Source organism: Ornithorhynchus anatinus, chromosome 17 (assembly GCF_004115215.2).
Source record: "Ornithorhynchus anatinus isolate Pmale09 chromosome 17, mOrnAna1.pri.v4, whole genome shotgun sequence".
In the NCBI taxonomy this organism is placed as follows: domain Eukaryota; kingdom Metazoa; phylum Chordata; class Mammalia; order Monotremata; family Ornithorhynchidae; genus Ornithorhynchus; species Ornithorhynchus anatinus.
In genome coordinates this window covers 8842458-8855465 of record NC_041744.1, presented here as the reverse complement: position 1 = coordinate 8855465, position 13008 = coordinate 8842458, and the positions used below count along the sequence as shown (strand labels likewise).

Genomic DNA, 13008 nt, shown 5'->3' with positions numbered 1-13008 from the left:
TGGTGGAGGAAAATGGGTGGCAATGAGAGGAGATCTACTCTGCCTCTCTGCACATCTGGCGATGGAAATGTTGGTGAAAAGGAGGAGAGAGATATCTGCTCGTTTCTCCTCTATCCCTTCTGTTCCATGTCGGCAGCTCTGAGGCCAGCAGGACTGAGGCAGAAGCAGTATCGGTTTCGAGGCAGATGCTCATTCTTAAATCACTCCTCCCACCACCCTCCTACAATCTCTGAACACCTCATCTCACACCACCTCCCCATCCACCCTCAAACGGCTCTCGATGGTCCAGGGCTCCAGTGGGCTGGTCCCCAATTTGGCTATTCTTTTACATAGGGTCACTTTGTCCTTCCAGGGGCTCACACCCAATACGACTGTAAAGTTGATACAAAACTAAATGTTTAATAAAAATACCGAAAGCCTATCTTCCGCTTTAGAAAAAAGAAGAAAAACTAGGCTATTTAAAAGCTTTTCAGTTTCTTATTGTCCGCCACAATTGATTCAGACTATTATTTCCTGGTTTAAATACAACCGCACCTCAATTATTCAGAAACCACTTTGGGGATTATTTAGGCCCTGTTGCTCCCAGCCAGTTTGGTAATTACAAGGCTTGTTCTTCATCAACAGCATTTATTAGCACCTCTATCATAGGATGCTCAGAAAGATGCCAAAAACTGCAGTAAAAAAAAAAAATTTTTTTTAAAATCAGTGACCTTTGCCACCATTGGCACTTCTGGGAAAATTTGAAAGAAGGTGCTGAAATTGTTAGATTTTGAGACCAGAGATTATCAACATTTGTGCACCCCAGGGAGTACTTCAAAGCACCGCAGGCCCCACTGCAACCACTGAGGCAGACAATGCAGTAAGCCAAGCAGGTGGGGAGGAGCAAGTGGGGAGAACCCCGCAAGCTTCAAAGCACATCAGAGGCATGTTCCGCTGGGAACGCTTTGAGCCTGGAAGACTCACAATTCCTAAGGGGGAAAAACCTCTCATCTACGCAGATAATCCAAAACTGCCTGCACTAATGGGGATAAATTCAAATAAATTCAAATTTCCTGCTTTGACGCAAACCTCAGGAATGACCTAATCTAGTCTCCATTTGCTCTTTCTCAGCCCTTCCTGTGTGGTAACAAGTACCCTGTGACGGTAAGCCTCATAGTGAAAAAGTCAGCAGAGGTACATCCAGACCCTCCAGAGAATCAATCCCCAATTCCCATTCTACTTCGTTTTTAGTCCTTACCTTGCTTCTGCAAATTCCAAATGGATTCCATTTCTGCAGAGAGAAAATACGCAAAGTGTTACTGCACACGCCCAACATATCAAGCAGAGAAATTCATGCTTTTGCGTTCACGATACAGGGTCGGAGAGCATTTCTCAACTGAAGCAAAAGACTTCAGTTTCCCTGGCGATATGATATGTATGAAGCTCTAACAAAACAAGGTAGTTATAAATGCAGTCTTTTTTTTAGATGTTATTTTTTTTTAAAGTGCTTACTATATGCCAGGTACTTTACTAAGTGGGGGATAGATACAAGCTAATCAGATCGGACACAGTCCATGTCCCACAAGGGGCTCACAGTCTGAATCCCCATTTTACAGATGAGGTAACTGAGCATAGAGAAGCGACTTGTCTGAGGTCACACAGCAGACAAGTAACTAAGCCGGGATTAGATTACGCTCTCACCGTGCCCCGTTACCCAAGTCAGAAGGTTGGAATGAGGTGCACAAAACAGCCCTTCTCTTGACTAAAGCATCAGGTGGCCAAATAAACACAAGGCATGAGTACCGCTCTTGGAGATTTCTGTGAATCGCACTCACACAAACTCCGGTCTTTATGAAAAATCTTGGGGACCCATGTCCAATATGATTTTCAAACTCCATTCTGAATATGAGCTGTTCAACGAACAGATGTTACAGCAGAATTTGATTTGAAATCATTTAAGAAACCAGCAAGTAGTTACAGGTTTCGCTTGTACAACAGAATATTTCATAGGTATCTCTTGGCTGCCTTTTAATAAAGGGCAAAGGTTCTTGAGCTTTTGAAGAAAAATCACAAGCCTTCAAGGATTGCTCCTCTAATGCTTGCTTTTTTTTTTTTAAATGGTATTTGTTAAGCACTTACTATGTGCCAGGCACTGTACTTAGCGCTGGGATAGTTACAAACTAATCATTCAGATTGGACACGATCCCTGTCCCATATGGGGCTCACAGTCTTAATCCCTGTTTTACAGATGAGGTAATTGAGCACAGAGAAGTTAGTGATCTGCACAAGGTCCCACAGCAGACAAGTGGCAGAGCCAATATTTAGAACTCAAGGGCCTCTGACTTCTGGGCCGGTGTTCTTTCCACTGGGCCACCTTGCTTCCCCTTGCCTTAGCACAGTGCTCTGCACCCAGGAGGCGTTTAATATACTAGTATTCACTTGATGGATTCTCTCGAGCTGGGCTCATTTCCTTCTCTCCATCTTTTCCTTATAGCGCCTTTTCCCAAGGCCCCTACACAACTCCTAAAGGCCTCTACAGGTCTCCCGGGGCCTTATCCCAAGAAGCACCCTGGACACACTGACACTTAATAAAAGACTCCAGGCTTGAGGACTATTCTGTGTCACAAATTAAGGACCAGTTTGCTTAAGGATACAGAGACGTATCTGGAAAAGGAATCAGATTAATGCAAATACAAATGTAGCACAATAAACAGTATAAAAGGGCTAATAGAATTTTGCAGTCAAGTGGATGATACTGTACTAGGCTAATAGAATCAACTATTTGCCAAAGCTGTCCCACAGAGGACAAAATCAAATTCTCCTTTTCCTAAAGATACAATTTAGGAAAGATATCTGACCAAAAATAATTCACCAGCACTTAAAAAATAAGATTCAGCACAAGGATTTCCAGCAGGAAAAAGGGGATTTTTCTTAACCCACCACAGTGAACAGGTACAAGTTAAACATCTGAAATAAGAGGGGCAGCACCACCCAAAAATACACAAGTATTTGACAAATTGTTCACACATAAAATGAAGGCAGAGGCAAATGCTCTGTTCAAGGCAATCACAAAAAACCAATGGGGGGAGGTATCTTTGTGACCCCAAATTATCCCCGATTGGCTTTCTCTAGGTAATTTAATCAATTCTCCTCTTGATATGGGGAGGGCGGCTTCAGGCCAGTCTCTATTACAAATACATCATGCCTTCAAGTTTCCACTCAAGTCGCTAAAACACCGAACTCATGAAGAGTTTAGATGCAAAGGCTCTAGCTGGAAACTCAACAAGTGCACAACATCTTTCCGGCTGAGCAATAAAGCAAGTGCTAGATTGATCCCCTTAATCATTGATAGTGCTACTTTCTATTTCCTCCTGTGCCTTTACTAGACTAGCTACAACCCAAATCAGGAGGTTAAGTATTTGCTATCAGAGCGAGACCAGACAGAAATTGCTCTTTGAAGGCAACGAAGCCCATCAAGAAAGTGTCAGAGCCTCCCTAGACCAACCCAAATGACACCTTTTATGCAATCCAAGAGAAAAAACTTGGTTCAGTCAGTGGTATTTACTGAGCGCTTACTAAGCGCAGAGCAATGTTTTTGATTGGCCTCAGGTGCAAACTCCCTATGCAATTTTTATAATGGCATTAATACAGCACTTATGTCCCAGACACTGTACTAAGCACTGGGGTAGATACAAGGGGGTCAGGTTGGATACAGTCCTGTCCCACATGGGGCTCATAGTCTTAATCCCCATTTCACAGATGAGGTTACTAAGGCACAAAGGAAGTCAAGTGCCTTGCCCAAGGTCACACAGCAGACAAGGGGCAGAGCCCGGATTAGAATCCAGATCCTTTCGACTCACAGGCCTGTGCGCTATCCACTAGGCCACACTGCTTCTCAGGCTGCTTCTTCCTTCTTCAGAGTTTACCTAGCAGGGTGAGAAGTATGTGTAGCGTTTGCCACACCTGAGTAGATTGATGTGTGTGACTCAGTAGTGCCAGTGGCCAGGAAATTGTGGACCAAGTGCCCAATTCAATCTGCCCTGCTTCCCTATGAATTTCAAAGAAATATCAAACCTCCCATTTGGGGCCTCTGAGTTTTCTGGGGGAAACTGCCTTCAATCAGAAATGAACCAGCTTCCCTCCTACCGTTAAGTTTTTTGTTTTTTTGTTTTTTAAAAAAGGCAGAGTCACGGCAGACGACAAAGTCAGACTTAATTTTAAGATTAAACTAGACGCATCCCTGCTTGGCTGTGTGCTGGGTGAAGTGTACCCTGCATCTGCTTTGGGATGCTCTGAAAACTATAATTCTGAAAACCAAAAAGGACATTCCTCTAACTTGCTACCCATAATTGAGAAAAAGCATAGCAGAAAACAAAAACAAATCCATAGTCTGCTCCCAGAGCGCCCAGGCAGGAAGGGCGATGTGGTTTCTGCTGCTCTTCCCAGTCGATTCCAGTTCCCCAGGCCTAGGGCGGCCCCCTCCCCAAATCCTTATATTAAGATCGAGCCTGTGGTCCACATCCAAAAATCTGACCAATTTCCAAATTCCCCAAGGTATTTCGCCTTTCTCAATGGCAGACTCCCTAATTCCTAAAGTAGTTAGCTACATCAAGTTTCTCACCTAGCCTAACACGTGCTCCTCAACAACAAAACCCACTAAAACCAGAATGGCCGATCTAAACCTAGGGATTTTTATTTTCCAGTGAATAAGAGTGACGACCCTCCCCTCTCCACTCCATTTAAGCAAAAGAAAGCCCAGGTTAGAATTTGGTAGTGCAATTGCTCCTCTGCAGCTGACAAGAACATCTGCAAAACTAAAATCAGAATTTGGTATCACTAAAGCCCCTCAAGGAAGAGAATATTTAATTCAAAGGTATTCTTTCAATTTCCAAGCCAACACCACAACCACAAAAAATTCAAAATCCTTGGCTGAGTTCTGCTGTTGTTTCTCAGCTAGAAAACCTCTAACTGAAAGCTGATGCTCAATACCACACTATCCTACTGCTTCTTCCCATGAGGGACAGGGTAGCAGCTGAGAAAAATCAACTCAAGTGGCAGGAAATAATGAACTTGTGTGGTTTTTTTTTCCCCTCTAGTTGTCATTCCTATGCAACCTAACTAGGAGACATAAATCTGGATTTCTCCAAGGTACTACGGATCACCACATCAGTTCATTTCAGATCACCCATTCACTAATTGACTCATCATTCGACCCTTCATCCGTCAAAATCCCTTTTCACAATTTGATTAGACAAAGTTGCTCCGGGCCATTTAAAGAGGCCCACAGGTTTTAGTTTGCCATAATGTTCTATACTGAAAATAAACTCTCCCACCAATGAGTCCAGGACAAGCTTGGGAGCAGGCACAAGAGAATAAACTCACCAACACCATTACTTCAAGAAGACTCCAACTCCACCAACATCAGTTGGAGCTGAACCACAAAAGACTCCGTAGACCAGAGCATAAATTGGGGAAGCCCAAAGAGCAGGTTAATTAAAAGACTGATCAATATACCAGGTAAATAAGCTTTTCCAAGAGAGCATTCTTTACCTTTTTCTTAGGCTGCTCTGCTAACCTATATCTACATATTCTCCTTCCTTCATCTGTATTAAGGCCAAGGTGGTGTGACAAAATGCATACCAAGGCCCTGGGTAAGAAAACAAAACATGGGTCCTGCCCTAGGGGGCTCACAGTAGTTTAAAAATACAACTTGGAAAGAACTGCCACATACATGTACCATTTCCAGAGCCCAGAAGCTCTGCTCCTACTTAACCTGGGTGCCAGTTTCCCCCATGGGTTGAAAAAAAATTCTGCAAAGCGAGGGTGGCAAAGTTGAAAATTAATGGAGAAGAAAAATGGCCTCCTTTCAGACTGATGCCACAAGGCTTCTGCTCTGTGAGTAGTTTGGGAGGTAGTAGCTAATTGATGTTGAAAGTCTGTTTTAGCCTATACCTAGGGTCCATTATTTTGCAAGGCCTCATATACAATTATTTCTCTATCATTACATTTACTAAGTGTTGCTTGAAAGACATTCAGGGCCCCCACAAGCCTAGGACATTTCTGGCTTGACAAGTCCAATCCTGCAAATTTCAGAAGTGTGTGTCAAACTCTGAAAAATGGGTAAGTAACCTACTTAGCAGGTACATGTTAATGAGGTTACAATTTTAGAAGTGTACTAGATTTGGGGCTCCATCAGTAACGTTTCAGGGAGCACTCAGTACTAAGGACTAGAGAAATGTGAAATTAAACTTCAAGCTTGATTACACTGTAGGACTTGAATATTTAAACTCCCATTTTTCTACCCCCTTTATGTATGACTATGAAAAAGCCACGTACAGCAAGAATCTTTTAAAGCAGCTTATCCAATCTAAAATATTTTATAAGGTGAGGTAGCTGGTTGAAAGAGTATGGGCTTGGGGATCAGTTGGTCTTGGGTTCTAGTCCCAGCTCTACTATTGGTCTGTATGACCATGAGCTACCACCCCTGTGCCTCAGTTTCCTCAGAAACTTGGAAGGAGCTTGGCCTAGTGGAAAGAGCACAGGTCTGGGAGCCAAAGGACTTGGGTTCTAATACTGACTCTGCTACATGTCTGCTGTATGAGCTTGGGCAAGTCTGTGTCTCAGTTAACCTCATCTGTAAAATGGGATTTTAATCCTGCTCCCTCCTATGCAGACTGAGCCCTACGCAGGACAGGGACTGTGTCCAACCTGGTTAACCTGTATCTACCCCAGCATTTATAACAGGGCTTGGCATACAGTAAATACCTAAGTACCATAATTATCATCACCTTTAAATTGAGAATAAGACCACCAGCTTCTCCCTACCTCTTAAATTATGAGTCTTGTATGGGACTGGAATTATGCCTGATTTTATTATCTTGTATCTATTCCAGGACTTAGCTCATGGTAAGGGCCTAATAAATATAGTACATTAGATTGTTATAGAAAGAGAAGGTCTCTTCATATTCAGTTGCTCTTCACTATTGCAAAAAGTATTTCTAATGCGGATAATTAAGTTACTTTGTGCAAGGAAATCTAATGGGTGACTACGGAAGTTACTGACAGAATACATAACTCTAGCTACTACTTAAAACCAATATTAACAGGGTATTGGTGCCTCTCTTCCATGGAACTCAAAGCAGATTCCGATAATTTTCCAATTAGCACTAAAATAGCTCTCAGCGGGGCAGATACAAGTGAATTGTATGAAGGGGATCTGGCATAACTGCATGGTACATAACAGCTGTTTCAAGAATATAAAATGTATCCTTTGCCTTAAAATCCAAATAATTCTGAGCCCCAGTCTTAAGGGCAACACAAAGATGGCCCTTTTCCTTTCTCCTACATATAGACTCAAGGGGGAATCCAATGTCCCCTCCTGCCTCAGCTGTACTGCCTGGCTTCTGGAGCTGGAAAGTGGCAAAGTGGAACTCTAATTACAAGGCCTTGAAAATGTTGTTTCTGATTTTTTTTTTGTGGTATTTCTTAAATGCCAGTCACTACACTAAGTGCTGAGACAGATACAGGTTAATCGGGACACCCACAGTCCCCATGTCCCACATATAAGGCTCAAAGTCTTAATCCCATTTTTTATAAATGAGAAGCAGAAGCAGTGTGGCCTAGTGCAAAGAGCCTGGGCTTGGGAGTCAGATATCGTGGGTTCTAATCCCGGATCTGCCACTTGTCAGCTGTGAGACTTTGGGCAAGTCACTTAACTTTTCTGTGCCTCAGTTATCTCATCTGTAAAATGGGGATTAAGACTGTGAGCCCCACATGGGACAACCTGATTACCTTGTATTTCTCCCAGTGCTTAGCACATAGTAAGCACTGCTTAACAAATACCATCATCATTATTATTAAATGAGGTTACTAAGGCAGAGAGAAGTGAAGTGATTTGCCCAAGGTCACACAGCAGACAAGGGGAGGAGCCAGGATTAGGATCCAGTTCCTCCAACTCCCAGGCCTGTGCTCTTTCCACTAAGTCACTGGTCCACAGTTGACCCAGCTTCATTGCCGGAACAGACAGGGCCCCTGGGAATTGAAAAACCTGCTAGCTAAATTCCCCAGCTCTCAAAAACCAACACCCGGAGGTGACCAGGGTGTGGTACACTCCAGGAACCAAAAGGAGCCGCTGCAGTGACTATCCCCAAAATAAGGTCACGGATAAGAGATCACAAAAGGTCCCATGAATCAGAACCGGCTTCCCAGGTCTTGTACACCCTATTCTTGCCCTGAGCCCGTAACTCAAGGTGAGCCAGTCGCAAGGAATGCTGATCACACTCTTCACAGTCCACTGGACAGAGGCTGGATCAACTGGGAGAAGTTTCCCAAATTTTTGGTGCTAATCTGTCAGGCCAAGTTTGAAGCCTCCTTCCCCTCACTAGCTGCTCACACACAGATCAGAGTGCCCCTTTCCTTTCTGGACGTAGGGACCCTCCTCCCTAAGCCTCAGCAGTCAAGCATTGACGGAGCCCAGAATTTCCAACCTGGCCCCTCTTAGAGAGGAGCCCCATGTGGGGCAGGGATTGTCTGATTTAGCTATGTTATATCTACCCCAGCGCTTAGTACAGTGTATGAAAGTGGAAAAAATACTACAGTTATGAATATGGGCAGGATTCTCTTACCTGCAAGGTTCTCACCAAGGCAGTGATTCCCAAATGGAATACTGCAAGCTAGGAACCTCCAAGAATTTAGACTGTTCCAATAAAGAGATACCTTCACAGATGATTTCCCCAGATTGATCCCTTCTCCTCCTCCCCACCCCCTAAGCCCATAACTTTCCAACAGGCCACTCTATCAGCTACCTCAGCAGCCGGGTACTTATCTGTTATTTACTTGCTTCTGCCTTGGACCTATTCATTCACTTAGGAATAAATTTCATTCATTTAGGAATGAAAGGGCGAGGGGAACTGTGGCCTACAGCTCCGGAAGGGCCTGGCAGAATCCTCTTCATGGAGGTATGGGATCCGTACAAACCATTTTTCTATGGTATTTAAGTGTTTACTGCATGCCTTCCTGAACTAAGGACTTGGATACAATATAATTTTTTTAAATGGTATTTGTTAAGCACTTACTATGTGCCAGGCACTGTATGAATTGCTGGGGTAGATACAAGATAATCACGTTGGACACAACTGAGGTCCATGGGACTCATAGACTGTGAGCCCTATTTTACAAATGAGGTAACTGAGGCACAGAAGTAAAGTGACTTGCTCAAGGTCACAAAGCAGGCTAGTGGTGGAGTCAGAATTAGAACTCAGGGTTCTCTGGCTAAGCCACACTGCTTCTCTAATTTCATTCAGTGTGACTGTGGATGAGCAGCTAGTGAACATCTTCATAAGAGACCTTTGGGTCTCTTATGACAGGGAGAGGGAGAGCAAAAAGAAGCACATTCTCCAGAATGTGGGGAGCTCTTTCTCAGGAAGTTAAGCAGCTACATACTTTTAAAATCACCTAAATCACCTGGGATTTTAGCACCGCAGGATGTTGCTCTATAGGTGAAGCTAGTTTATATATATCTACATAGACATATATAGATGTGCCAGAACCCTGGGTTTCAGCCACCTTGCCTGTCGAACACAGAGGATTTGCTCCTAGCCTGGGATTTTGGTATGTTGAATTAAAGGCAAAAATGATAGAAGACATAAGGGAAAATTGTACTGTACAAAGGAGGCAAGAGAGGAGTGGCAGTTCCATTAAGCCAATTATTTTTCCTCTCAGCTTTTTAAGAGGGCAGGAGGTGCTAGCCGGATTCCCTAAGTAAACCATATGCCTGCTGCACGTTCCTCTTAAGAGGAGAGAGATAAAGCAGGTGGGCAACTAGGCTCTGAACCACTTTATCCTCTCAACAGTCCATAGGGAAAACCTGGTAATGTTTCTCCATTGGTTGCTTACCCACTCTGATTGCCATGGAAAAGTTTTCAGCTGTTTTGCTTTCAATTCCAGCATGTCCCTGGTGGGAAGAGCAGGGGGGTGGGTATGGAGAGACCTGGGTTCTAATTCCACCTCTACCACCTGCCCACAGGGTGAATTCAAGCAAGCCACTGAACTATTCTAGGCCTCAGTTTCCTCACCTTAAAATGGGGATATAATACCCATTTTCCACCCCTCTTGGTCTGTGAACCCAGTGTGGGACAGGGGCCGTGTCTGATCAGATTATCCAGTATAGCACACCATAAATGCTTATTAATAACAATAATAATTGTTAATCGTATTTATTAAACCCTCACTATTGTGCCAAGCACTGAACTGAGCGCTGGGCTAGATCACTACATACCATTACTTACGTGATGGCCTTAAAATAATACCTAAATTGTAATCATTTTACACCTGGGGGGAGAAAGAAAGGCTTCCTCTATAAGAGCAAATTCCTTAGGGGGGGGAAAAAAAACAGACACATTTACCTTTAGTGTGATATACAATAGCAGCCCTCAGGTCAAAAGAACCCCAGCTATCTTTCCTTTCTAGGCCTCTCTGGTACCTCTGTTCTTTGGCGGAGGCTAACAAAGTGTTCGAAGGAGAGCCCAGAGGGTTGTCTATCTCATAGTCCTTCGAGAGAAACACTAAAGCACCTTGGCTACCCGGGTCTGCTTTGGGCAGATCCCCCGTGTGACTGGGCTCCGAGGAAAAGGCTTCCCCCTCACTAGTAGTCCCCGGCTTTAGAACGCTTCCTGGACCTTGGGGGCTAGTCCGTTTATCCAGCTCATAAGCCTTGGGAAACACAGGGTATTCGGGTCCTGAGGGAATTATTTCAGCACCCTGTGAAACCAAAGCGGCTGGACATTCCCCTTGAAATGTCACTTCCATCATTTTATGATCGGTGGCTTCCCCGGGGCCAGTCTCAGGGCCGGCGCTCGGGTCGTTGATGAACGACAAACCCCACTGATTCTGGAAGATATCCCCCAGATTCTGCTGATCTGTCTGAGTGGGCAGAGCCACCTGTGTCGTGCCCAAAAGCACAGTTTGCATATTTGAAGGGTAGATAAAAAGGCTAGACTTAATTTGCTCCACGGCTGCCGAGGTGATACTCGTGTCCTGGAGGACGGAGTCGACCCCAGGCACGGGTGGTACAGTACTAGCAGCGGCGGCGAGCAGTGGCTGGGTCCCGGGAGAATACAAGCTTCCGTCGGTCCCCGCTAAGACCGGCCCGTTGGAAAAAGTGGCAGAAGTAACAGACTTCATAGCGGACATGGGGACCTGGGACAGGCGGCTCGACGTCTGAGCCTGGGCCTCCCCAGTAGATGACGAAGAGGAGGATGAGGAGGACGATGGGGAGACCGATGAGCTCTGAGCTGCTTTGTTGAGGTTCTCTTTCACTTTGCTTGCATAACTGATTTTCGGAACGATCTTGGCGCTGCTGTTGTCCACTGGGAAAACCGGAGGCGGCTTAAATAGGGTCCACGAGTCCTCTTTGGAGGCCACGGCAGCTGCGTGCTTTCCCTTGGGCCGGTCCTCAAACTTTTTGCTGTTCATCCCGGGTTTGGCATCGGAGTTTTTGCGCAGGATGTCCCCAATTCCAAGCTTCCCACGGCCCAGTCCCCCAGCCCCGGGTTCGTACTTCCAGAGGGGCTTGGAACCATCCATCCGGTTTCCCTTCGGCTCGTTGTAGTCGGGCTTGAAACCGTCAAGTCCCTGCTTTAAGGAGGAAGGGGCGCCGATCTCCTGCTGCATTATTTTGTCCTGCAGTAAATTCAGATTTTCACAACCCTTGGCACTGTTGCGCCTGGCTTTCCGCTTCTTCGGGGTAGTATATCCACTCTCAGACCCACTCCCATCATTGTCTGCCCCTTTGCCTACGTAACCGTTAGTGATGTAGCTGGCGTTATTGGTCACGACGCCATTTGGAATAGATACTGCCTCGGCCTTGTCTATGGATGGGTTTTCTCTAGATTTGCTGTCGTAAGACTTTTCGTTCCTTTTGTCCATACTGTTTTTCTGAATGAAATTCTTGGTCTTAAGTCCCGCTTTTCCCAGGGTACTGGTCTTCACAGTCTGCTTTGGGTTTAAGTTAGTGTCTGCAGCTTGCTGGCTGCCGTTGAGTACCCTGGAAATAGGACTGGTGGCTTCGTCGGAGCCCAGGCTCTTGGGTACATCTCCAGCATTACCATTTATTTCGCCATAGCCTGGAGGGGGTGGTAAAAATAGAAGAGACACCAAAAATTTTTTATCATCTTAACTTTAACCGAGTGGGTCGATTCTCACAGGGAATGGAATGTTAGGCAGGGACTGTGTCTAGAACTTTATTTTGTACTCTCCCAAGTGTTTAGTACAGTGCTCTACACATAGTAAGTGTGCCAGAAGTACAATGGATTGAACATTAAAACCAGATCTAAGCTGCCACAAAAAGGCCAAAGGGAAATGTATTGCCTACTGGAAACCAGCATGGATGCTGGGGGCTATCCTGCATATGCCCCAAAGTCTCTACCCGATCAATATCAGAGGGCGGAAGAGCCAAGGAGAAGGCCAGTCAAGAGCAATCTTGCGGGAGAAGACTCAAAAGACTAATAAGAAGCTACCTACACAACTGGGTGTCTCCAAAACTCAGTCCTCTCCATTTGACTCAGGTGCATTTCTGAAAACATTCCCAGTGATTTACCATCATTACTTATACATTCTTTCCTATTTAACAGTGAGTTGAAACCCAGAAAAACTGTTCAGTCTCAGAGACAGAGCATTAGAAAACCCTACGGACTCAAAGACAGGATAGTAATTCCCAAAACAATAAAGACCACACTTCTAGATCATCTCCTGGTGGTCAGTAGTCATTTTAGGAATTCACTATTAACTTTAATAGCCTGGGCCAGTCAAATCTCAGAATCTCCCAGAACACATTTTGTGTTGGACTCCTGAGCTGTGGAAAACTTGAAGGCAAAATAAATCAATGAATGGCATTTATTGAGCACTTACCGTGTGCAGAGCACTGTAGTAAGTGCTTGGGAGAGCATGGCCTAGTGAACAGAGCACAGGCATGAAAGTTAGAAGGGCTTGGGTTCTAATCCCCGCTCCACCTCCTAATAATAATAATAACAA

General features: G+C 44.8%; 1 protein-coding gene across 2 annotated transcripts in view; it reads right to left on the bottom strand.

Moving 5' to 3' along the window:
- The window catches only part of NUFIP2 (nuclear FMR1 interacting protein 2), a 30331-nt gene that overhangs the window by 10910 nt on the left and 6413 nt on the right, over positions 1–13008 (bottom strand). For both annotated transcript variants that reach the window (XM_029082693.2, XM_001510405.5), the window contains exons 2-3: positions 10383–12101; positions 1238–1270 (exon numbers count right to left, since the gene is read on the bottom strand). In XM_029082693.2, the coding sequence (XP_028938526.1) occupies positions 1238–1270; positions 10383–12101 (1752 nt within the window). The remainder of the gene's footprint in view (positions 1–1237; positions 1271–10382; positions 12102–13008) is intronic.